Source organism: Cryptomeria japonica, chromosome 2, assembly GCF_030272615.1.
Source record: "Cryptomeria japonica chromosome 2, Sugi_1.0, whole genome shotgun sequence".
Taxonomy (NCBI): domain Eukaryota; kingdom Viridiplantae; phylum Streptophyta; class Pinopsida; order Cupressales; family Cupressaceae; genus Cryptomeria; species Cryptomeria japonica.
In genome coordinates this window covers 657,118,859-657,146,335 of record NC_081406.1, presented here as the reverse complement: position 1 = coordinate 657,146,335, position 27,477 = coordinate 657,118,859, and the positions used below count along the sequence as shown (strand labels likewise).

At 37.2% G+C, this 27,477-nt stretch overlaps 1 protein-coding gene across 2 annotated transcripts in view; it reads left to right on the top strand.

The window, feature by feature from the left end:
* LOC131034068 (LRR receptor-like serine/threonine-protein kinase FEI 1) overlaps positions 1 to 27,477 on the top strand; it is a 99,795-nt gene that overhangs the window by 52,144 nt on the left and 20,174 nt on the right. For both annotated transcript variants that reach the window (XM_057965419.2, XM_057965420.2), the window contains exons 9-11: positions 10,081 to 10,202; positions 10,805 to 10,975; positions 11,193 to 11,525. In XM_057965419.2, coding sequence (XP_057821402.1) covers positions 10,081 to 10,202; positions 10,805 to 10,975; positions 11,193 to 11,525 — 626 coding nt within the window. The remainder of the gene's footprint in view (positions 1 to 10,080; positions 10,203 to 10,804; positions 10,976 to 11,192; positions 11,526 to 27,477) is intronic.

Here is a 27,477-nt window from a genome sequence, read left to right as displayed (position 1 = left end):
GTTCAATATTAAACACAGAGCAAAAGTCTCATTAAACACAAAGGATTTATCTGTAAAGGATAAGATCGACAACAAATAAAGCACCAAGTTAAGAACGAACTTAAAGAATAAAGAAATATTTCTAAAGTCTATCTTGTAGACTCAATTGATGTAATGTCCCCACTTTGAAATACAATTTAATGGTAAATGATAATAATAAGATTTAAATAAAAATATAAAAGAATATAATTAGATTTTAATTATGTTAATGAATGGTCAAAGACATTAAATGAAAAGTTGTGACTACCTCAAACATGAGATATGAAAGGGAGAAGAGAACCTCATTTGAGGGGGATAATTTGGGAATCAGAGGTACAGATCTAATTTAAATAAAAGTGCAGATCTGATTGTGAAAGGTTGTGTCCCTTTCAAAGGGGCAGAAATAATTAAGAGTTACACTCTTTCAAAGGGTGCTGATGGTGAAAGGGTGTGCCTCTTGCCAAAGGGCATACATTGATGAAGAGGTGTGACCCATCCCTCACATTGAGAGATATAAAGGAATCCAAGCATCCAGTGAGATCACCATCGATCAGATCAGATCAGAACTGTTATTAAGTTACAGGCAGTAACATCTTTGTTCTTGGTTGGAGATGTGCTTAATATGTATGCTTAATATATGAAGCCTGATAATGTTCTTATGCAAAATTCAGTAGTAATATTAATATAGACTGCACTATGTATGACAGTCATACTTAATTTCATATATATCCATAACACATGAATCAGTTTGAGAGAAATAGACTGCACTCTTTGAAAGGGTGCTGATGGTGAAAGGGTGTGCCTCTTGCCAAAGGGCATACATTGATGAAGAGGTGTGACCCCTCCCTCACATTGAGAGATATAAAGGAAAGGAATCCAAGCACCCAGTGAGATCATGATCGATCAGATCAGACAAGAACTGTTATTAAGTTACAGGCAGTAACATCTTCGTTCTTGGTTGGAGATGTGCTTAATATATGAAGCCTGATAATGTTCTCATGCAGAATTCAGTAGTAATATTAATATAGACTGCAATATGTATGACAGTCATACTTAATTGTTACCCTTAACACACGTAACATTCTAATTACAATATGACAGTGAGAGGCGCCCTAGACTTGGAGGAGTCTTCAAAAGCTGAGGCTTTGGATTTCGGATTAGGATGCGTTGTAGATCTCTACCTCAAAAATTCAGCCTAAAAGTGTTGGTCAAGTGAGCTAATTTGCATAGTCTAGGGGTTTTCTCCTGTTTAAAATCTGGGATTGTGCATCTTAGTTTGCTTTGTGCAATTTCGCAACTTTTGGTTGTTAGATCTGTAAACTACACATAGAAGAGGGGAAAATGTTGTGCTATCTTCGGGCTTGCTAGAGTCATACCCTGTGTTGGTATTCCCACCTCCACTAGATCTATGATGACGAAAATGATAGCTTACCCTTGGTAGGGTAGAGGCTAAATCAGAAATGAAATGTTGAATTGACATGATTATACCTTAGGAATTGATAATGGTGATGATGCAACTCTCTTTAGATAAGTCCTCCAAGTAGGTCGTTGTAACAAGATCATTCATGAAAACATACTTGCTCGATAATGTGTGCTCTAGGAATGATGTAACTTGTAACTTTTCTTTAGGTCTTATGAATGAGAAATGATTGCTTTATATAGGGTTCACAATGCATTTCCTTCTTTAGGCTGACTTCCAATGGTAAAATGAAAATATTGGGATCAAATCACAAATTATGGGAACAAACACTCACACATTTGATTTTGGGTCCCTTTTGGAGGAACTATGGCGCTAGGCACCCTAGTCCACCTAGACAAGGACCAGAGAAAGATGGTTGCTAAATATCTAGACCTAGGATATAGGATCAGGTCACAATATATTATATGACGACAACTTGGATGTGACAAGGCTTCAAATGAGCTAGGAGAGAGCACACTAAAGCAAGGGCCCAAAATAGTGTGTGAAATTGTAAAGGGGTTACTATTTACAACATTACAACTTCGTACACCCATTTCCATAGCCTTTTCCCATTGATGCTTAGCGTTTGTCATTGCAACAACTTGGGGTCATAAACTCTCTAGAGATTGGCCATAAGAGCAAATCTAATGGTGTTCTTTCTCGTCTCTGGATGATCTCACCTCGATCATTTCATCATCTTGAACATCACCAATGGTGCTTTCTTTGTAATGTCCCCTTTTTGAAATAGGATTTAATAATAAACAATAATAATAAAATTAAAATGTAAAAGAATAAAAATATACATACATACCTATATATATAAATAATATATATATATATAAAATTTAAATTATAAATATAAAAGAATCAAATTAAACATAACCATAACTAAAATTTAGTTAAGTTTAATGAATGGTCAAAATGCATGAGATGAAAAGTTGTGACTCCCTCAAACATGAGATATAAAAGGGAGAAGAGAACTTCATTTGAAAATGGGAGAAGGATGGAGGAAGAAAGAAAGAATGGAAGATGTGTAAGAGGAATGAGAAGAAAATAAGAAATTGGTTCCTTCAATAAGCAGAAATGATGAAGGGTTGTGTCTTGTCTCTTTCAAAGAGTGGTAATTATGAAAGGTTGTGACCCCTGCAAAGGGGCAGACATGGTGAAGGGGTGTGACTCTCCCTCACATTGGAGGATATAAAAAGGAGAAAGTTTCATTTGAGGAGGACATCCAAGGGAGATCAATTTGGAGAATAATATATAATTCTCAGAGGGCAGCAATGAAGAGTGATGATTCATTTCTTATTAAGAGTTGTGACTTCCCACAATAGAAGATATAAAGAAGAGATTAATTCAATTAAGAAGGGGGAATTGGAGGAATCATCCTAAGATCAGAGAAGATAAGAAAGTCATTGGATCAATATCTAATATCAGAATTAATAAGGGTGAAAATTAGCAGACTTTGATATCTACAAGGGCAAGATTTAGGGCAATCCCAAAAGCAGACATTACATTCTCACTACTTCAGTCTCTTTTTAGACTCCTCTCCATCCAAATTAGTGTTGCCATCATGACTTGGGTCACTTGTTTCTGAAATGGTAATCGCTTAATTCAATTATCACTGTGATAGTGTACATAGGCAATTAGAAGATGATGTTTCTAAATGAAACAATTGTAAACAAAGCTTAAAATAGAAACTAACTAAATAAACTAAACTATCCTAGTTGACCATTAAATAATACAATATTACTTTAATACCCTCTCGTAATGATCATTCTATCGACTACACCAAGTTGCCCCCTAAATTTTACAATCTTATTCGAGCAAGACTTGGTGAGAATGTCTGCAGTTGGGTCCATAGTTGGAACATACTGCAAGATCACAATTCCATCTTCAATAAGCTAGCAAATGAAGTGACAATGAAGCTCTACATGTTTGGTTCGCTCGTGGAAGACTGGATTCTTGGAAAGTTTCAACACCCTTTGATTGTCACAGTACAAGGGTGAAGGCCTTGCTTGAGACATTTTCATGTCAGAAAGCATCCTTCCAAGCCAAACTACCTCACATGCTGCCTTTACCGTTCCTTGATATTCTGCTTCGATCGAGGAAAGAGCGATTGCCTGTTACTTCTTACTGGTCCATGTGACTACATTTGTGCCAAGACTAAAGACATACCCAAAAGTAGACTTCCTCTCATCAACAAAACCTGCCCAATCAAAGTCTATAAAACCAATCAGCTGAGGATCTTTGCTTCTGCTGTACAAAATGCCGAAGTCAGGTGTACCCTTCACTTATCTCAATACATGCTTCACCGCAACCCAATATTTTGCTTTAGCGGCTATCATGAAGGGAGGTATGTAGCTCCTAGCATAACTTAGATCAAATCTAGTGGCTGTTAGAAAGATGAGATTGCCAACTAGTTGCCTAAAAGCGGAGTCATTCACCACAGGTGAATCTGAATCTGGTTTGTCTGATAGTTTCAGCCCTTTCTTCAAAGGTGTAGAGGAAGGTTTGCAATCATCTTGAACTTATCCAGCAAACTCCTGGCATACTTCGACTGAGAAATAACGATACTACCACTAGTGTGCCAAACCTCTACATTGGGACAATAATGTAGAAGTCCCAAATCTATCATATCAAAAGATTGACACAAATTCTGTTTGATCTGCTCAATCAAATGTGCCACACTACCAATAATGATCAGGTCATCAACATAGATGACAAGAAGGACCTCACTACTAGTATTCTTGAAATACAGGTTGGGATTTGGAGGACTCCTCTGAAAGCCTTGTCCAACCAAATAATGATCAATTTTCATGTACCATGCCCAAGGAGCTTGTTTGAGGCCATAGAGTGCTTTTATCAGTTTGCATACTTGGTGTTCTTTATTGGCAAACTTGAAACCTTGAGGCTGCGTCATGTCTTCCTCCAAATCACCATTGAGGAAGGCAGTCTCGACATCCATTTGATGGACCTTCTAGCCAAATTGTGCTGCAATGGCTAGAACAAGCTGGGTGGTGCTCATCTTGGCTGTGGGGGCAAATGTCTCCTCATAGTCGATGCCCTCTTTCTGTGAGAATCCTTTAGCCAACAATCGGGCCTTGTACCTATCAAGGGTTCCATCAGCCTTATACTTGACTTTATAGACCCATTTGAAGCCAATAGGTTTCTTCCCAAGTGGAAGATCTGATAGAACCCATGTTTTATTATTGAGAAGACTATGATGCTTAGCTTCTTCTCCCATTCACGCTTTCCTTGTGCTTCGGAATAAGTCTGAGGCTCATAAATTCTTTGAAGATTTGCAATGAGAGCGAAATTTACTATGTTCTTTTTGCTCTTGCCTCTAGAGTATCTCCCCTCAACGAGTTCATCATCACAAACAACACCAATGGTCTTTTCCCACCATTTAGGCCAACGAGTAGAAGCACTTGTATCTAACTCAAGATGCTCATCATGGGTAGGAGTGTCAGGAATAAACTTCATCTTGATGCTGATCCACGTTTTCCTGAGGAAAATTTGGTGGAACGAGATCTTGCTGAGGAGAATCAACAATCTTTGTGTTAGAATTGGCAAAATCCCTCCCTTCAGGTGGAGCTAAGGGAAGTCAAACACCCAAATCCTTAGCCTTCAGAGGCTGAGCTTCATAACTGAAAATAGGAGAAGAGAGCTGAAAAGGCCCTCCTTCATCAAACACAACATCTCGACTGAATATGAGACAATCAATGTCTACATCAATCTACCGATAAACCTTATGGTTGTCACTATAACTCGTGAACATCAATTTTTGGCTCTTTGAATCAAGTTTTGATCTCTTGGCATCTAGAATCCAAACATAAGCAGTGGAGCCAAACAACTTTCATGTGGCTGATTTTGGGTTTCCTCCCAGACCAAGCTTCTTTTGGGGTCTTGTGTGGGAGACCAGTTCAGAAGATACACTACAGTATAGACTGCTTAAACCCAAAATTTATTAAGAACATTCCTATGAGCCAGCATAGACTGGGCCATTTTGGTGATTGTGCGGTTTCTTCACTCAACAACTTTTTTTTGCTGAGGAGTTTAGGGTGTGGTAAGATGGCGCTTAATGCAATGGTGTGCATAGAAGTTGGGGAAATTAGTAGAATGAAATTACCCTCCATTATCTGACCTAAGACTTTTGATGGGACATCCTGACTCTTTTTCAACTAAGGCCTTAAACTCCTGAAATTTAGGAAACACTTCTGAATTTTTTTAGAGAAAAAGCACCCACATTTTTCTATTGAAGTCATCAACAAATAACAAAAAATACTCGGTGCCAGTGATTGATGCAGTGATCATCGGTCCACATACATCTGCATGGACTAGCTACAAGACCTTGGAGGCTCTTCAAGTGTCGCCATCTAAGAAAGAGGAGTCCGATGTTGCTTTCTTGCCTGGCAAGCTCTTCAAACACCATGACTCTATGACTGAATCTCAGGTAACCCAACAATCAGACCCTCCTGAGCCAACTAAGAGAGATAGTGAACATTTAGGTGCTCATATCGCTGATGCCATGGGATGCTCTTGAGAATCACGAATGTCAACATGTCTGCAAAGACCATGATCCTCAAGGCCAACGACAACTGTTGTGTGAGTCTCCTTATCGACAATGCTGCACTTGTGTGCACTAAAGATGACATCAAGCTTCAGACAATGGCGCATAATTTGACTAATTGAGAGAAGATTCAGTTCCATGCTTGGAACATAGTATATATTGAGAAATAACAATTTTCTCCCTCCAAATTGAATTTGAACGTTGCCCTTGCCGACAACAATATACTATTCTCCTCCAAAAATCACAGAATCATTGAAAGCCATGTACTCGGAGAACCAATCCCGTTTATTTGTGTAATGACGAGAATTGCCAGAGTCGATGTACCTAGCAAATGATCTCACATGATCTACTGGTCCTTTGGCCATAAAAGCAATAAAAGCAAACTCCTGCTCAGTGTGCTCTGCAACATGGGCCTTTTACTGAGACCCTCACTGTTTAGATTGCTCAGATGCCAATGGTTTCTTGCAATCTTGCTTCATATGACCAAACATATGATAGTAGTTGAATGTAATATTCTCCTCGGTCTTCTCTTGAGGTTTACCTTGTGCTTTTTGCTGGAAGGACTTGCCTTTGCCTTTGTCCTTATTTGAGGCTTTGGCAATGAATGCCTGTTTAGTGGAGGATGTGCTAGTGCTACTGCCAAACTGCTGTTTCCATCTATCTTGCTGTAGAAGCTTGTTGCAGAGGTCAGGAAACTTGAGATCAACACTAGTAGATTGTCATGTAATTTTCTATGTAAGGAGTATTCCTCTCCTTAATTAATTACAACATTGAATTATCATTTCAAAAGATATATAGCATGTAAATATTATATTAACATAGATAATAGTTACATACATGTTGTGAATGATACATTCAAATTAGCTCAAAATAACACTCATACTATTGCTATGAAGCTAATTTAGATAGTTATAAAATCATGAGTCTCTTAAAGTAGCTAGATTCACCAAAAAGAACTAGCAAAACAAAAAGCTTGTGATTAAGTTTTTTTCGTCTTGAGCTTACATACATGACAAAGTCTTCGAGAAATTAGAGGGAACAAACCAAAAAGGAACATAGCTGCAGGATGAGGGGACGGTTAAAAATTGGTAGGGACATTGATGTTAATTTTGACAGACGACTCAATAACTCCAACAAATTCAGCAAAGGTAGTGGCTTGAGCGTTACCTGTTGCTTTCGCAAGCAGGTGAAGCTGAGAATGGAAAAGAAGGGAGAGTGTTACTTGTTGATGTTTTGTTTTCACCTTTTTTACGTGTTTTTTTACCTTTTTTGCTGTGGGAGACGTTGGATTTGCTTGGGAGATTGGGGATATTGGCAATGAGATGCAAGAGATGTTGGGAGTCATCAACTAGCATCACTTTCACATCGGGAGGTATCCTGAGACAGTACCAGTAGCGTAGATTCATGTGTCTCCATCTTTGAGATGCAACCCAGGGGGTCGGAGATGCGTCTCCCGGTTACATATGGTTTTATATTTTGACTCATGTGACCCTATATAAACTAAAATAGCTCCAAACTACTCAAAGTTAACATCTTTCTGACTCTTTTATGTGGTCTATTTTACACTTAGAAAATGGAAAATTGAAGTATGCAAATGTCCAAATTGAAGTACTATAGAGTATGACAAATAGTAATCATCCTAGAATCTTGGAAACACTTCCACATGCCAAGCAACCTAATGGAGATGTCCAATTATAGAAAGGCCATATGTTGAAATTCCACCTGAATTGAAAATAGATTGGTTAAAAAATGTTTCCCTCAAAATGATAGAATCTGAAAACATAATCCATAAGGTCCCAAGCAATTTTATACTGATATTACCTAGAAGCCTTTATCACAATTCTGCCAATCTTACTTCTGCATGCCCAAGCTTTGCTTCAGCAAGATCGTGTAGGTGACTAGATACTAGTAAAAGTAGTAGTTCAACCAGAAAAGCTCAGTTATTTCCTGAAGTTTGAAAAACAAACCAGTTATTTTACTCATATGTCCATGTCTTTGAGTAGATAAAACATTCTAGAATTTTATAAATGAAATGGTGTCTTTGTGCAAGAGAGGTAGATGCCCACCATTAAAAGGGAGCCATAATATTACTAACAGGTTAGTTAGCCATTTTTGAGTCATTTGCAAGAAAATTTCAATGGTTTGTTGTAAAAATGTTTTGTATATAAGGAATGTTGTTGATAGAATAAGTAAAATGCTATAAAAGTTTGCAGTTTCTTTTGAGAATCCTAATTATGTAAAGTCAATCAAAAAAGTTTTTTAGGAAATAAAAGTTTCTTTTAGCAATCTCTTAACAATCTTCATTCATTAGGGGATCCACTCTAACAAGATTGATCAAAGACACGATAGCATGGATAACAAGCTTGCAGCTTTAGAAGCCAGTTTAGACTGGTTAGAAGAAGAAGAAAAGGAAAAAAATGTATCAGAGGAACAAAAGGAAGTTGCTTGCACTATGACTATTTGAGATATCTTCATAAGAATAAGGCAGCAAACGTTTTCTTGCGAGAAAAAAATGGAAACAGTTGAATCATCTGATTATCCTTCTATCTTAATAATGGGAACAAGTGTACTAGTTCAGCTCTGGTATCTGGATATTGACAACAATTTGAATCATTTACAACTAATCAGAGCATGGTCAAATACTTTTGGTACTATCGAATTATTTACTTTACTAAGATGTAATATTCCAACTTATCTAAGAAGACTAAATGATGGAAGTGAGTTTGTCTTTGGTTCACTGTGCTTATGTTACTTAATAGTTCAAACATGTCATCAACTAGTTGATTACCATGTTTGTTGTTTATAGGCTTTGACGACCCTGCAAATGAATTCTTCATTTTCATTCATAAAAAATAGTCATTGTGGAGGAGAGGCATTCACTAATTCCCCTGGTAAATATGTAAGTCCAATACAAATGATTGGAGGTTTTCAAATGATCCTTTCTGGAGCATTAAGTGATCTAACTGAATAGTGGGTAGCATTGATGAAGTTACCACGAAGGCAATGAATTTCAAAGAAATAAAATGAGCCCAAATCTTTGTGTGCTCACTCTCAGTTGAGTTGTTTGGGGTTCAGAAATTCAAGAAATAATACTAACTACCAGTAGTGGTCAAATTGGCGTATTGCCCAACCATGCTGCAATTCTAACAGCTTTGGATATAGGATTCATGAAAATATGACTCAATACCTAGTGGTCAATTATGGCTTTGATGGGTGGTTTAGCCAAGATAGACAATAATGAACTCACATTAGTGGTAAACAATGAAGAAAAAGGTATTGATATCAATCTTCAAGAGGCTGAAGAAAGTTTTAGATTAGCTAAGTGTGCATGAGCCAAAGGCAAGAACAAGCAATCGAGGCTTATGTGGCTTCAAAAGAGCTAGAATATAACTAGAGGCTGTTGATGCTTTTTTGACGAATGAAAAAAATCCAATGTACTATAATTTTCTTCCCAATGATATATGGTAACCAGGTATGCTTCCCCATGATATATTGGCAATTTTATTGTATAACCAATCAAAACTCTAAATATAATAATACTATTTCAATTTTCAAGTGTGTTGGGATAATTTATTTTAGCCAATAAATGTTGGTCCGTTAGATCTATAGATGTTTTCCCACTTCTGGCCCTGGTCCTTTGTTACCAACACTCGTGGATAAAATTAGGTAAAAAATAATTAGTTCCAACTGCCAAATGAGAAATGCAACAGTCACAGATCTCGAGTGACTGGCTTAGCATCTAAAGTAGGTGCACATCCTGTTAATCAAATAGTCCAATGGAAAATCCATCAATTACTGGTTTCCAATGAAAATGGATAAGATTCTCTTCTAATGGGATTAATGAATTACAAAATGATAATGATAATGGAATATGTAGGTCATCAAAAAGAGATATTGCATCAACCTTACTTTGCATCCATAGAACTGAGACTCTGCTTTCTTGTGCTTGCATGTGCTTAGTATGGAAGAACCAGATTTGTGTTCTTTATGTAGTTTCTGGTGGCAGCTCATTACATCAAGTGTCCTTTTGCAGATTCGTTGGTAATCTTGGGCTGTGTGGTAAACAAGTCAATGCAATATGCAAAAGTGATCTTGATGGACTTGTTCCAAGTTCTGAACCACCAGTTCCTGGAGCATCTGGGGCACCAAAGCAAGGTAAGTTTATACTGTTTTTTATGTCATATTTTGCATAATTTTAATTGACTTGATGTGTAAGAAAATTGTCACAGTGGTGAGGCCAAAATTTCAGAGGTTTGTCACTCTAATTAGAAAGAAAGTTTATAGTATTCACGATTGGCAAAATGCTAGATATACAAGGAAAACTGAAAGATTGGTTATTCTGAAAATGCATACATAAATGATAATTAGACAGCCATACATCATCTGGGAGAGTATTGGTATACTTTTGTGTTAAACATTATTAAAAATTCCTTCATCAGTGTGTCAGCCTCAATTCCTTGTTATATATTTTATAGTTCATAATTTTTTTTAATGTTCAATCATTGTTCAAGAAGGCTTATTGATACCTACTCAGATTTTGACCCTATGTGTTAATGATACCTTCTTAGCTGAGAATTCCTGTTTTTAACATTTTTTCTGTCTACTTGGATGTCAATGCCTTTCATTGATTTGCTTCTCTTTCTTCCTGTGTCCTATTATTAGCATTTTTTTCTCAAAGGACTTGACTGCTTTCTTTTATTGCAGCTTATTACAGTGTACTTTTTTTAATGCTTCTATTCTCCTTGATATTGTTGCAGGGCATTTTCCAAGTTCAAAGAAGAACGGTAGATACTCAACTAAGGTGCTTATAAGTGCTGTTGCAACTGTGGGAGTTTCACTTCTTGTAGCTCTTATGTGCTTTTGGGGTTGTTATCTATACCACAAGTTTTGTAAAGTGCGCAAGAGACCAGCATTGAATGTTGATGAAGGTACATATCATGTGTGGTTTTATGGAATATAAAAAGCTGGGGTGTAAAATTAAGGAGAATCTTTTGTTAATATTTTAATGGGACTCATCGATATCCCATGAACAAAAATATTGAATTTATTTTTTATTTGATTTGTTTGATCCATAAAATTGTAGTTTTTATTCACTTTAATTACCGATCAAAAAAAAAATTCTCACTTTAATTTTAATGGTGGCAGGCACATCTGTGGTCATGTTCCATGGAGATTTGCCTTACTCTTCAAAAGACATTCTTAGAAAAATAGAAACTTTAGATGATGAGAATATCATAGGTTCTGGAGGATTTGGAACTGTTTACAAACTAGTCATGGACGATGGCAATGCCTTTGCCTTGAAGAGAATTGAAAAAACCACATTAGGCTCTGATCGGATTTTTGAGAGGGAACTTGAAATCCTAGGGAGTGTCAAGCATCGACATTTGGTGAATCTGCGGGGATATTGTAATGCTCCTTCAGCAAAGCTACTAATATATGACTTTCTACCAGGTGGAAATTTGGATGAAGTTCTTCATGGTAAGTAGAAATTCTGTCTAACATATTCTGATTAGCTTTTATTCAGCTTCTTGAACATTACAAATATATTAAATTATTTGCAATTTCATTAATGTCTTTTGACGATTTGGTATAGAATACTATATAATCCTGCCACACCTAGCTTTGTGACAATAGTTGCAGTCTGATGCTAGTGGGAACTATGTTGAAGTTTTAAGTTTTTAACCTTAAAGTCCGGCTTGTTTACAAAATGGTTAGACAATGTGGGATATCTAGTGTGGCATACAAATTAGTAATTTGGATGGCTATTTCTATTTTTAGAAGAAAACAGGGATTAGATCTCATAAAACCTTTATTTAGTGAAAGACTTAAGGATGAGGGTTCTGGATGTTTTGTGGGACTGTTGGTATCTGGTTCGTTCTTCAAGTTCTTTTAATCCTTATCAAGGAGGCTTTTCATATACAGGTGTTTTTCTGATCTATATTTGGATAGAAAGACTTTTTGCTTTTGATGTAATGGCATCTAAAATTGATGGCTTAAGAAAATTGACTCATGTAATTAGTAGGATTATTTTGGAGTGCGTTAATTTGATTCTGGATGGGTTGTGGAACTGTTGATATCTGATCCATTCTTTAAGTTCTTCTAATCCTTATCAAGTAGGCTTTTCATATACAGCTGTGTTCATGATCTATTTTTGGATAGAAAGGCCTATTGCTTTTGATGTAGTTGCAAATCCTAAAATTGCATCACATGGCCTTATAAAATTGACTCATGTAATTAGTAGGATTATTTTGGAGTGGGTTAATTTGCTAAAAATTGTCAGGCGTAAGATTTCATATATCTATTTGTTACAAAACAGTGGGGTCAATTACTTAAATTGAAGTTGTAGACAAATTATGCTCAATAAACATCAGATTACTGTTGAAATGGTGTTAATAAGCTGTTAAATTATAAGTTATCTGCCAAAGATCAAAACATATAGCAAGGAAGGGTGATTATCATGAAGAATCTTCACTTGTTTACAGCCTTATTGCTTCACAGAAATATGTTTTGTTTTGTTTAGGAAAAGGCTGGAAATTTTCGGAACTTTAGATAGATTAATGTGCAGTCCTTATTTCCCATTTTAGTTATTAAGTGCCCGGTCGCAACTCCTTGTAGAAATGATAATTGCTCTTTACTTGTAGATTAGGCGTTTCCAGCTTGTGGTTCTTTGGATACAAGCAAAGAAACGGGACTTGGACTCGGCAAGGCTGACTTGGACTCGGACTCGAGACTCGGCTCTAAACTCAGCTGGACTCGGGAAAGTGAAAAACTCAAGAAATTTAGAGATTTTTAAATATTTAAAACTTGTTTCAGACACCCTTTATTGAATACACCTTAAAGACACAATAACATCATCAAACTCAGCTCATTTGATCACATACACAAGTATACATCAATCACATAAGCATAAATGCACATTGTAGCTGAAGAAACTAACAAACATAGATATATAAATATTGTCAAATGTATACAATATTACAAAACTCATTGAATAAAAAATACATGTCATCATATGATCATCATCAAATGTTTCATACAAATACCAAAGGTAAATACAACTACAAGCCTATGGCTCAGAGGAGCCTGCACGGCAGCACCCTTCGGCCCCGGCCCCTTGCGAAGGCGTCTAAGGTAGGTCCTGGATGATTGGACAGCCATGGCCGCTCCCCGTGACACCATGCCATGCTCACCAACATCAGGAACATCCGTGTCACTATTTGCCTCTGAATCCAATTAGTGTCAGACTCGGAGCTTAAATTTTCCCTACTTCTATCGATGCAGTTTCCCCCCATATTTTTCGACGGGGGTTTGGGGGCAGCGCCCCCAAGGTGGGGGTCAAGGGGCGTCGGGTGTTATTTTTCTATTGGCTGACATGTTGTAACCCTAATTTTTCTCATTCTCAGGCGGAGGTTGTAGTGAACAAAGACGAGACCATTCATTTTAAAAAGACTTTTTAAAATGTTTTTTTTTGGTCATTTTACTTAAGCTAGGCAGTAGCCGAGTTTGGGGCGCCAGACTCGCCGAGTTTGGCGAGTTTCGCTCAAACTCGCCAACTCGGTGAGTCTGGCGATTTTACTCGCCAAACTCGGACGAGTCCGAGCCCGAGCCCCTAGGACTTGCCGAGCATGACTCGTACTCGGACTTGCCGAGTCCGGGCGAGTCTAGGCGAGTCCCGTTTCTATGGATACAAGTAACCATAATGCAATCAATTATCTTGAATAGACTAAGCTGTCAAAATCTACATGAAAATTAAATATCTCGTCTTTTATTGCTGCAGTTTCACATGTTTGAAATCAAATTACTCCTTTCCAAATGTGAAAAAGAAAAACTTATTTTTCAAAATTCAGTTAAATTGTCAATGCAAGAATTTTTTTGGAACCATACAAAGAGCATCATTGCCATTTATCTTCACATAGTTGTGGTTCATTTCATCAAGGATAGGTTGTTACGACTCACTTCACCCCTGCACTTCATAGGCACATCTGCACATCTGTCATCTACTGTCATTGGATGCAATGGATGATTCCAGACTTGATATTCTTTATTTTCATAGCCATGAGACACTCTTTATTTGTTCTTTTGTATTAACAGAATAATTTATCATGAAAATATATCCAAAAAATCTTCGTAGCAGGGCATTTACAGAAGACATTTTCAGTTGGTCTCATACCCTGTCAAGTGGTACATGAAGATTCAAAGTACCAGCTTTATGGAGTATGCTTTTGAATAGTAGATTCTTGATGAATCAGCAATCTTTCTATAACCTGTTTTTTAAAAGAGCATTTTCCAAATGAGCTGGTAGCCTGTTTGCCACTTGTTTCAATATCCTTGATTTCCCATCTCTATTTCAAGTGGTGACCAATTGGCATTGATGCTTTTTAGCTAGTTATATCATGACCCTTCTTGCCCAATATAGAAAGCCATTTTCTTCTCTAATTGTATTATTTTACGAAAAAAGAAAGTGGGCCATTTGCTTGGAAGAACAATATATCATTGCCAAACTGTACACTTTATTAGCTAAGGTAGTCCAGGGAAGAAGAAAACTGAAAAAAAATATTAAAGGAAAACATGTTACTTGATTATAATACTGCAAACATTTTACATTCAAGCATCCAGTATGGTTAACTACGTTGTGTGTAGAAATTGTTGTAAAATAAAAGATAAGTAGGAAATGGAATAACAACCTGTTGACGTGTATTTTGTACACCATCATACACAGAATAAAATACCTAAAGGCATCTTATCCTCTCTTGAATAAAGTCTCTAACTGCTGAAGATTCGCATGAAGGATCAGTTAGGATGACTCCAATGTTATGGTTAGTAGGGTCTCTACGTGTGGATAAGCTCCAGCGGTATGATGTGATTTGCTGGAATCACAAGGGGACTTGCATCTGATGATTGAACTTCCGATCTGCTTTGCTGGAACACAGGCTCTTACTGGCTTAGATTTTGAAAAAATGGAAAAAGGATGAGGGCGAAGAGAAGATCTAATCCTAATACTAAGAATGTAGGAGCAATGATTTGATTTTTGATGAAACTCTAACTAGGTCTTGTTTTGACATCAATGGACCATCTCCACAAGGCTAGTGCGATCTTCTAAGGGAAGCTTTATGATGTTCAAATCATCACCGCAGGCATAGACACCATCAAGTTGATGCATATCAATGAAGAAGCGACAAATTGAAATTGAGCTTAAGCTGAATGATTCCAGTTGACTACACAAGGCAAGTCTGCAATCAACAAACTGCTAGTAGTATGGATATACGAATTCCACCATTAATCAATCGCATTTCCTCCATTCATCTAATCATCTACCATCTAGGATTGAAGACTCAACAAGAAACCATGCAAATTGCAAGAAACGACACACTTCACCATTACTTCAATGAAAATGGAGTTTGTTTACAATCAATGGCAACAATTTCTTGCCTTGTCCTCCTATTCTACTCTAATTGCTATTCTATCAACTAGCTAACTACTCTCTATTTGCTAACTGCTTTCTATTATTTACAACTCTCTCTAATAATTTTACAAAATGAAATGTCAGGGCTTATATAGTGCCCACAATACAATTTGATGGCTTAGATCAATTCAAGATCAATGGCCAAGATTCAACAATGAAAACCCTAATTAGGGTTTGTTACAACCATTACATAACATTTAATGCTTGACCAATGATAAAATTGTATTGCTTGGACACATGTCCCCTCTAGAAAAATTGACCAATGGATAGCCAGGGTAGGTACATCGGAGTTTGTGTCACCTTCCATGAGTTAAGTACATTGAATCTGGACATGCTGAGATGGACCTCACTGATTGGAGACGTGATGACTAGGATGCCACCTCATCTGACACTTGTAACTTGGTAAATATTCAAGTTGATGTTGTTGAGAAGCTTGCTTTAATTAATTCATCTGGAACTATTTACTTCTTCAACGAGCCCTTGTTCTAACTCCATGTGTCCTCGATGTGCAAGACGATTGATGTACCTTGCCTTGGAGTGCTGGATTTGGAAGAGGTCGCCCTTGTCCTTGCTTGATCGTCCCGGCGGAGACCGTCCTTGATCTGGCTTGATTTTCCTTGAGAGTCGCCATCTTGGTACCTACACAACATTTCAAAATTAGTAATATGATTTTGCAATATATAACATAGATTAGATTAATTTTCAGGAAACTTCATAATAAATCCTTGAGTTATTATTTCCTAAAAAACGATTGAGCTATTACAATTCAAAATTCAAAATTCAAAATTTAAGCTATGACGATCAACGTTCAAAATCAAAACAATAAATCCATATCGCCATACCTCTCTTGAGAGCTAACTCTAGAATGCAAAATGAAGAAAATTCGCCTAGGCAAAATTGATATTAGATGGCTTCAACGTGATCTCTTGTTCAAATTAGGAACTTCGCCACCTTTGATATGTCCTTGACGTGATCTTCAATGTCCTTGGCAAGTTCGCTCAAGTGGAAACTAAGTTCGCACTCCTTTGATGATATTAGCGCCTTCCTTTGCTTGAAATGAAATTCGCACCTCTAACACACAATTCGCACTACTCCTTTGTCTTCCTCAAATTGCACTTGAATGATAAAATGGTAATGTGACAATAACAATCTTCACCACCCTTTATAAGTGCTTACACCACCAATTCACTTAGGCCGACTTTTAGAAAATAAGACAATTTAAATGATTTTTAATAAATAATAAAGGCCGACTTTCATAAACCGAGCGCTCCATTTAATTTTTTAATTAATTAATAATTAATTATTAAATGCCATCGTTTTTTAATTAATAAATTCGATCTTTTTTTTTTGCAAGGCAAAAATAATTAATTAATGATCAAGCGCAATATTTAAATGCCATTTTTAATTAAATTTTCAAATTATCGAATTTTCTAGCATTTAAATAAATTCAAAATGTTTGTTTAGCGCAAAAATTGGAAAAGTGGGAAGATTCAAACCTCATCGCCCTGGTCCCTGACTGAGGGACAGGAGCGATCTACCATTTTAGTCTCGATCCTTGTACTTTTGACGTTCAAAATCTTCATTTCTACGTTGAAATTGCCATTTTTGCTAGGGATTTCGAGCTTGATTGACTTGTTTTTGCAAACGAATGCCCTTTAGATGTGATATCGCCCTGGTCCCTTGGAGAGGGATAGGAGCGATCTTCATGCTTTCTCCTTGATTTTGCATCTTCGATCTCCAATCTTCATCATAAGGCGAATAATGACATCATTTCTCCACTCCACGCTTGTTTCATTTGACTTCTACGAGGCATATTTGATGTTTAGAGGATCATCGCCCTGGTCCCTTGGAGAGGGATAGGAGCGATCTTGATGTTTTCTCCATTTCAAGCTCAAATTGGTAACATTTTAACGTTCTCCTCCTTTGTATCGCCTTCCAAATGATGTTTTAAACTTTGTGCAACTTTGCTTTGACGTGATCTTCAAAGGATAACAAGTGTTCTAGCAAATATCGCCCTGGTCCCTTGGTGAGGGACAAGAGCGATCCTGGTGTCCTGGCTCAAATTTGCAAACTTCCAATCTTTGCTTCTTGTTCATTGCTTTCCAAATGGCGTCCTTGATCTTGCCTATCCTTGCCTTGTCTTGATTTTGAAGGAAAATGAATGATCATGTGCAAATCGCCCTGGTCCCTGACTGAGGGACAGGAGCGAATTTGATGTTTCAAGCTCAACTACACTTGGCCACCTTCAAAAATTATCTTCAATGGTCTTATTGTGCCCCATTTTATTCATCTTTGGCTTGGAAATCATTCAAACTTGGCAAGAAATTCATCTAAGACAAAAATCGCTCAGGTCCCTCCCTGAGGGACAGGAGCGAACTTGAGCATTTGGGTCCCTTGTTGATGTTTCATAATCTTCAATTTGTCTTCAACGGGTTCAACTCACCTCCTTTCTTGCCTTCGAACTTAAGACTTGCTTGATCTTTGCCCAGAACGTGCCTTATGAAGAATTTCGCTCTGGTCCCTGGGAGAGGGACGGGAGCTACAATAGACTTCGCCCTGGTCCCTGACTGAGGGACAGGAGCGATTTTTGCATTTTGGTTCATTTTTCTTCACGACGGCACTTCAAGTTATATTCATTTGGTAAAATGCATCTCCTTGGACCTCTTCAATCGTCAAGTCATTAAAATCCTGCAAAGACAAAGCAATACTTGATTTTAAGCTCCGGTCCTTCACTGAGGGACAGGAGCGAAATTTGCTCTCTAGGCCAAATCGTTACAATTTTCATCAAAAAATGTCTTGGCTAAGGAAGATATCATCTTACTTAATGCTATGAATAAAAGTTAATGTCCAAAAAAAGGTCTAAAATTGTGCATATAAAGAAAATCGCTCTGGTCCTTCAGTGAGGGACAGGAGCGAATTTGACCTTCTAGGCAAAAACTTCATCATTTCATTGTTTTTGATCAAGTCTGGATGCTCTATCATGCTCATTTCGTCCTTCACCATGCTCATTTCGTCCTTCACCATGCCTTTGATGTCTCAATTCGTCCAAACAAGGTCAGAAATGACTCCACTAAGCATTTTCGCTCTGGTCCCTTGGTGAGGGACAGGAGCGCTTCGCCTTGGTCCTCCTGAGAGGGACAGGAGCGAAATTCGCTCTGGATCCTCAGTGAAGGACAGGAGCGAAATTTGACTTTTCGAACTCTCTATCAGGGTAATTTTTATGGAATATAACATTTAAGTATAAGAACTTATACTTTAAGTTATATTCCATATATACTTTCAGGATGTTTGAGAGTGGTTTCAGACCTCCAGGAGTTATATTGCAAAATCTAGTTTTTGGAGGTTTTTCAGTTTCCAGACTTAGTCAAATTTCAGGCCCAGACTCAACCAAATTTCAGGATCAGGACCTCACTCAAGCCGGACTTGCTACCCTATTGATCTCCCCGACAGCACTCAAAATGCAAAGGCCAACTAACAAAACCCTAAAAAACCCAGAAAACAAACCCTAAAAAGCAAAAAACATGGGTCCCCATTTGTAATGGGGCGATGTGTGAAAACGTCACAACACAACCATCCAATGGAAATTATACACTTTTATACCCTTCTAGTTATATTCATTAATCCTGAGTGTGTCCCTAATTTTGAATTTTAAGCAGGTCTAATCTGGGGTAAGAGAAGCATATGTGGAAACTGAAAATATTGTTAAGACATTTTGCTATTGGTGTCAAGTTTATTTGTCAAGCTTGTGCTATTCAAGCTGGAGGATTACTCAAAGTAATATTGGACCGAGTTTGAAGTGCTTTTCGAGCTACTGTTTATTCATTAGATTTTCTCAATTTTGGTTGAGCTGCTTGAGGTTTCATTAGATTTTCTCAATTTTGGTTGAAACTGAAAATATTGTTAGACATTTTGTTATTGATGTCAATTGTTTTTGTCAAGCTTGTGCTATTCAAGCTGGAGGATTACTCAAAGTAATATTGGACTGAGTTTGAATTGCTTTTCGAGCTATTGTTTATTCATTAGATTTTCTCAATTTTGGCTGAGTTGCTTGAGCTGCTTGAAGTGCTTGCCTGCTTGCTGCAGCTGCTTGGTTGGTTGGTTGAGGTGCCTAATTGGCTGCTTGAGTTGCTTGAGGTGTTTGGCTGTCAGCTTCAGCTAGGTGTTTGCCTACTTGTCTACAATCAGCAGCTGAGTCAGAACCTACGCCACATCATCATCTGACTGTTCTAATTTGTCAGCGTTTTTTTTAAAGGGGAATCGTGCTATTCAATTTTTTTTTAACAACACAAACTTATGGAATATGTTGAGTGTCTTTATTGACACGTCTGGAAGAAAATGTTGTCGGCAAGCATGAAGTTGGGTGTTTGTTTTTCTTTGGCTGCCGAAATGACTCCAAGTATTTCAGGTGTGTTGACTACTTCTAAAGACGACTTTTTATTCGTCTTTAAAATCAATATCGTGGGTAATTAATTTTGCAGAGGTCATGCTTATTGAAAACGTTATAGTTTCAGCTGTGTGCGTATTTAAAAACAGAGTCGGTTGTGATAAATTTTATTGGTGGGGCCATCAGGGAGATTCTTTTTGGCAGAGGTCGTATTTTTGAATACAATGAGTGGTTTTTATTTTTGCTCGAATTTGTTCTATTTAGTGGAGGATCCTTGTTAGAGAATTCTTGCACGTGTCATATAATGAGGATACATAGCTGAGAATTTTTTTAAATATGATTCTTTTAAAAAAAAGAAAACGTAGCTTCTGGTAGTATGTTCGATTAAATGTTTTTTTTTGGAGCTGCCTTTTTTTTTGTGCATCAAATCTGGAAGTGCGATTTGTGGGACAAGTCGAAATGGTTTTGTAGCAGCTGGGTACAAAAAAAAAGGAAACTCACTTGGAGTGGTGGTCGTATTTCTCCTTGAAAGGTGGTCGATACTTTAAAAAAAATAAAAAAAATTAGTGTTGTTGTGAGTTGGTGCTCACCGTTTAGAGCTGGGTTGGTGCCCACTGTGAGTGTTAGGGTTTCAAGTAGATCCGAAGCAAATATGAACTAACAATTATATGCAGATTTAAATACAAAAGACAAAGGAATAAAACAGGACACAGATAACACAAATATTTAACGTGGTTCACCGAGAATGGGTTACGTCCACCATACACAGCCATCCAATCTTTCTTATTATCCAGCAAAAACAGTACCTCAACCTTTCAATGTCTTAAGCATCCCAACCACTTATAACATGCGTTTTTAGGGCAACAATCAAAGTCGGCCTTTTTAGGGTTTTATTACAATGTCGGTTTTCATCAACAAAAATACCCCAAAAAACGCGAGATACGTGTTGAGTGTACAGTACTTTTCTGATCAGTCGCCACATTTCAACAATCTCCCACTTGGAGACTGATCAGGCTCCACACCGAACAATCTCCCACTTGGAGACTGATACTACACGACACCACTGTACATGCAGCATCTGCTGGATAAAACACTAGGACTCGACTGGTATAAATTCCACAATTATCAATCAAGAAGACCAACAAAAACTGATGAAGAAATCAGCTTCTCCTGTGGAACTGCCTTCGTGAACATATTGGTAGGATTCTCACTTGTGTGAATCTTCTCAAGCCGTAACTGACCCTCCTCCAAAACAGTCTGGATGAAGTGGTACCTGAGCTGAATGTGCTTTGTCCTTGAATGAAAAGCAGAGTTCTTCGCAAGATGAATGGCACTCTGGCTATCAGTATACAATGAACGATCCTCTTGTGTCTGACCCAATTCCTCCAGAAAACATTGTAACCAAATCATCTCCTTGCTGGCTTCTGTAGCAGCAACATACTCAGCTTCAGTGGTTGAAAGTGCAACAACCTTTTGCAGCCTAGAAATCCAACTGACTGCAGTTCCCCCTATAGTAAAAACATAAATCCAACTGACTGCAGTTCCCCCTATAGTAAAAACATACCCTGTAGTACTCTTCTGTGAATCAATATCACCCGCCAGATCAGAGTCAACAAATCCACTCAGAGCAGCATTAGATCCTTTGAAACATAATGCCTTCATAGTAGTTCCTTTCAAATACCGAAGAATCCATTTCACAGCATTCCAATTTACTATACCCGGATTACTCATAAATCTGCTCACAACTCCCACTGCATGTGCAATATTTGGCCTTGTGCATACCATTGCATACGTGTTGAGTGTACAGTACTTTTCTGATCAATCGCCACATTTCAACAGTGAGTTGGTGCTCACCGTTTAGAGCTGGGTTGGTGCCCACTGTGAGTTGGTGCTCACTCTCTGTATCTCTGAGTTGGTGCTCCTTTAATGAATGGCTCAGTTGAACTGTGGTTTTTTACCCGAGAGGGTTTTCCACGAGATAAATTTTGAAGATATATATGAGCTGTGCGTAGAGTGATATATGCGCAGCTGTGCATTTTCTTAAAAGCTGAGAGTTTGTGTTTTGGTTGTCTCTGTTGTTGATCAAGATACATGTCTGTATTTCTTTGTGCTGCCGATAAGATTATGAAGAAGACTTAATATTCTGGATAAAATAATTTTGTTGTGGTTTCAGTACTTCTTGAGTACAACTTCTTAGTGTTGCTGTGAGTTGGTGCTCACCGTTTAGAGCTGGGTTGGTGCCCACTGTGAGTTGGTGCTCACTCTCTGTATCTCTGAGTTGGTGCTCTTTTAATGAATGGCTCAGTTGAACTGTGGTTTTTTACCCAAGAGGGTTTTCCACATGATAAATTTTGATGTCTCTATTTTTATGCATTCCTTTCTGGCTTTTGGAAGAGTCTTACTTCTCAACAACCTTAGGTGCATTTTTTGATGATTATTTTTTTGGACAAGCCATGCGTTTGTAAAATAGTTTTAATCCGAGCTCCAATGTAACTAGTTTAAAAATTAGGAAATTGTTTTTTCATACAATATGCTCTTGCTGTCATTTCAGAATAAGGCTTTTTTATTATATATCTGCACAATGCAAGAGAGGACATATCATGGTGGTTTTGATTGCATCTTATACAAATAATATTTAAATCATGTCGAAAGTGGAAAGAACATAATCTTCAATTAATTGAACACCTATGTGACTTACGTTGTTTATGTCTAATTTGGCTGTTATTCGTTCTTTTGATTAAAGTACTACTTGTTTCATCAGGTGAGTGAAGGGTATTTTTTTGCATAAATAAATGCCCATTATTGTTACCTCTTGAATGGCATAAGACTAAATATGTTGGATCAGTGAAACATATTCATGATACTAGAGAGCTATAGGATTTTACCCATCTCAATGGACGTTAACATATTTAAACTAAATGATCTATTGATGAAGCTTGTAGGGAAATTTCTGATCAGGAAGTCTTTTCTGTCCTCAAGGTATTTGTTTGATTAACAGAAGGGTGACGCTGATAATTAATTCCATAAAGGCTTTTCCCTTTATGTTTGATTAAAGATGTTTTATGTCAGAGTAATGAATTGTCTGTTATACAATACACACACTTGAAAACATGGAAAATTTCAGTGTAACACAGGGAGACATTCCTCAAAATCCATGTGATTCTGGCTCCAGGGATTGAGGATGTAACTAAATCATTTTTGTGGGTACTCTCTTTTATACTTGATTCTTCGCTTCTTGTAGTGTACATAATACTTCCTTCACACTTAAAATCTCTGAAACAATGATATAACCTTTATAGTATTATGTGGGTTTCACCAACAGTGACATATATTCAGCACCATGTGCTCTTCAACAGCTATGCAGAGAAGGATGACAAGTTTACAGCAATTATAACAGCACAGATCAAACAGCTATAAATGCAAATGGTGCAATAAGAAGCAATAGAATGATTATTCAATACCTCAAATGGATTTGACTTTTGAAGTTTTCGTTTCAAAATAATATATTAACTAGTAACTTCTAAGTACCTTCTAAGCTATTTAAGTAGCATATCATATTTCAAATATTAATTGCAATTTCGAATACATTTTTCTATAACTAATTTTTAAAGTAATATATTATATTATATTTGCATCACCATCAATGCACCACTCCCATATGTTTTTCCATAGTTACCCTGTCCACCTACATATTTGCATCAATTGAGTTTTATGAGCATCATATTTATTTAAGAAGCTTTTTACCTGTATCATGACAAGGTTATTAATGATATGTTAAATGACATCTAATAAGTTGAATACATTACAGATTAATTGGAATGACCTGTTATTCAAATCACTTCTTTGATATAATTACCTTTTGCTGTTGTTTCTCTGAGTTTTGACATGGGTGACGTGGATTTGGGAGCAGCTAAAAATTTACCAAATTAGTGGATGGCGGGAACACATTTATTGTGTTAACTCTGAAAAACTAAATCCATATGAAATTTGAAAAAATAAATACAATGTGCTGAAGTTGCACAACGGCAATCCCTTTTAATTTTTTAGTGGTTTTTAGTAATATTTTTTTCTTCAAAATGTACTTCAAATTTCTAATGTCCCAAATGGAGCAGACTATGCAGTCCTAAATAAAAGGTTCTTCCTTTTCAAGTCCCATAGTCCTTGGAAAGTTTAGAATGCTACCTGAACACCCAGGGTCATGTCCTTGTTGAACATAGTCTTTTTTTATAAGACAGTAAGAGCAACCTGTGAGCTTTTTATGTGGGAAAAATATGATTGGGAGGTTGTTGTCCTCATTTTTGGAAGGACCACTACATGAAATTTTTGTGAAAAAATGAAAATTTTTACTCTATGGCACGCTTCCCGAGGCAGAATTTCGACTAATCCTTGGACTGGCTTAATCCTCAGTCCATCCTCGAACTGCGTTTCGAATTTCGTCAAATTCTGGGTTCGTTTGCTATATCTTTCTTCAATTTCGGGTTTTAAAATCCTGACTGCAGGTGGAGAATTTTCTTCAAACTGAAAGTTTTAATGATATTCATTGTTTTGGTCTTTGTAGGGGAATTTTTGACTTATTACATGTGCACTTTTATTTAAAAGATGTTACTTGCAATTTGTTTTAAATTTCCCTTTCTTGTTTTTATCTTTTTTATTGTTTTTGGTCTTGTTTAGTTAAAATAGGGATTTTTTGGCTCAATTACAAGTAAACTTGCAGTTTGGTCTAAAAACCCCTACTTTACTAGTTTTTCCATGTAATAGGGATTTTAAATCCTCATTACATATGTGCAAGCATTTGTAACTTGTTGTAGGGATTTTATTTCCCTTTTACAAGTAATTAAAACTTGTATTCCTCTCCAAAAAACCCGATTTTGCTTTACAAGTGCATTTTTGACAATTTTAAACTTGTCATTTGTCTAAAAAATCTCGATTTTGGCTTGGCAAGTGATAAAGTAAAAGTAAAACTTGTCATTTTCCAAAAAATCCCGATTTTGGCTTGGCAAGTGAAAATAAAACTTGTATTTGTCATCTAAAAACCCGATTTTCATTCCCTTATGCAAAACGAACTTGTCTTCCTTTCCAAAAAACCTGAAATGCAAGGAAAAACGGTTTTTGAACATTTCAAGGCAATTTTTGTGGAGAGATTGTTGGAGGAGGAAGGCGTTTTGGCTTGCATCCTATTTTCATGCATTCTTGGACACCTTTCATGTCATTTGGAGGTTGCATTGACTGGTTTTTCACCCTAAATCAGCAGTCACGTTTTTCTTTAATGCCACATTTTGGTTGATTAAATCTCCAACAAACTGCAATCTCATAAATCGTTTTGCCTGGCATGAAGTTTGGGAGGAGTTTCAAGCTATTTAATGATGCCATCAAAGATGCAATAGTTGCCACGTTTTTTTTTTCCTTAACGTGAATCGTTTTGGCTGCATATTGGAAGTGTTAGACACCATCAATCTTCAAGCACATGAATCGTTTTGGCTTGGAGTGTCAAGGCTTTGAGGGTTAAGAAGTATTCAAACATTTTCTATGCCATTTTACTCTTGTTTGCTGCCACATTTTTCCATATAAGACGTTTTTTCCCAAAACGTGGCAAGGGTTTAGTGTTGCGGTTTGTCCTTATTGATTGATTTTGCTTCTTCATTCCAAGGATTGTTGCTTTATTGGAGAAGCATTTACATTTTCAAGAAAGGTATGTTCTTTTTCCTTTCTTTCCTTCTTTTTGTTATTTTCTTGCTTTCTTAGTTGCATTTTTGGTATGTGTTGTTCTTCCCCCAAAAATCGGTTTTTGTGAGAGAAATCTTCCCCTTGGTATGCAATTTTCAAATTGCATTGTTCTTCCCAAAATTCCCTCTTTACTTGTATTCGGGATTTTTAATCCCGATTACAAGTTCGCTGAAAATTCTTGCTCTTCCCCTACGGTTAAGGAATTTAACCATTTTTGGTTAAAATTCCAAGTTAAAAAGTGTGAAATACCCCTCCCTTGCAAATTCGGGTTTTGAAAACCGGATTACATGTTGAAGAATTCTTCCCATTTTCATGAAAATGACTTTCCCGGATTTTCCCATTTCTATCCATTCATGTTCCCCATATCTGTACTTTCCATTTCCGTCATTTTTTGCAAGTCAAAATCTCATTTTCCGTCCATTTCTCCATTTGCAAATTTACAAGTATACTTGCATTCGGGTTTTAAAACCCCGACTGTATGTATGTTCTTTCAAACTTGTATACTTGCGAAAATTCCCCCAAGATCCGAAATTGGTCAAAGTCAAGATTTTCCCATATATTTCCCTTTTTCCTCTCACGAAATCGTGAAATTCAAGAAACGAAGTTTTTCCCATTTGGAGAAGGAAGAATGATATTTGCAGCTGACTATGATGTTGCCTTAACTCTTTTAAGTCTTCATCACAGCATTCCAGGTTCACAATCAATGTCAGATTTGCCGGCATCTCCAACTCCAAAGAAGATGAAATACAAATATGACAAATATCAGAACGAGGTTGCAACTTCTCAGGTTTCTTTTCCTTTGGATCGCATTAGAGACATGGAGATGGGGCACGTTGATATGTTAGAATTCATCAACATGGTAGAAGATCCACAGGGTAATAACTTGTAGCGGCTGTTGGACAGCCATATCCATCATGCATCTTCCTTCCCCGTGGCTGCCCTAGAACCTGAGTTTGTTTTTGCTTGCGCCCATCATTTTGACAAGGAGTCAAGAGTCATCAAAAATGATGATGGCGAAGCCATTATTTGTCTTGATGCAGATACAATCGAGAAGGTCTTCAGAATACCTCCTGCACCAGTTTATATGGAAATCTCCAAAGAAAGTGAAGCAGAATATTACGTGAAGAGGGAAAAAGATTGCAAACAACACATCAATAGGTGGATCCAAGAACCACGAGCCTCCTTCTCAAGATGGGCAAAGTTGTATCGCTGCGATTTCAAATGGGAGATAGGAGACACCATCACTCTTCTCAGCAGGATGATGGGCCTTGAGCATTCCAACGTCTTTGAACCATGGATGTAACAGTTCATCATGTTCATATGGCAGTCTCATCACATTTCATGGGGAGAAGTTATCAGCGATGCCTTGTGTGAACAACTCACAGCAGTTCCTACCACCATGACCTTCTTTATGAATTCTTATTTGGTATATTTGGCAGCATCACTTAGACACTTTCCAGGTCTTTCTACCAAGGGTGATCGCTCACTTATACCAGTTTGAGAATATTATGACCAGTTGTCGTTGAGACCCAACAGACTGCATTTTAGAAGGGTCCAAGATGCATTCTTCGGATATTTCATGTGTCAGTTTGACAGAAATCTCAGGAACAAGAGAGTATCAGATGAGGCATGGGACAAGGTGTGTGAGTATGGGTGTTTGTTTCTGCAATTTCCCAACTTCACTTATATGAGGATCGGATGCTATGATGGTCAGCCATATATGCTTCCTAGTTATCCAACTGATAAGATCATTCTTATGGAGTTGGGGAGACAGATCATGGCTGTTCACACTTTTTAGTTTGCTAGGCACAAGGTTGGAATGGGTATCTCTACCACAAATCCATTGAAAATTGGCCGGT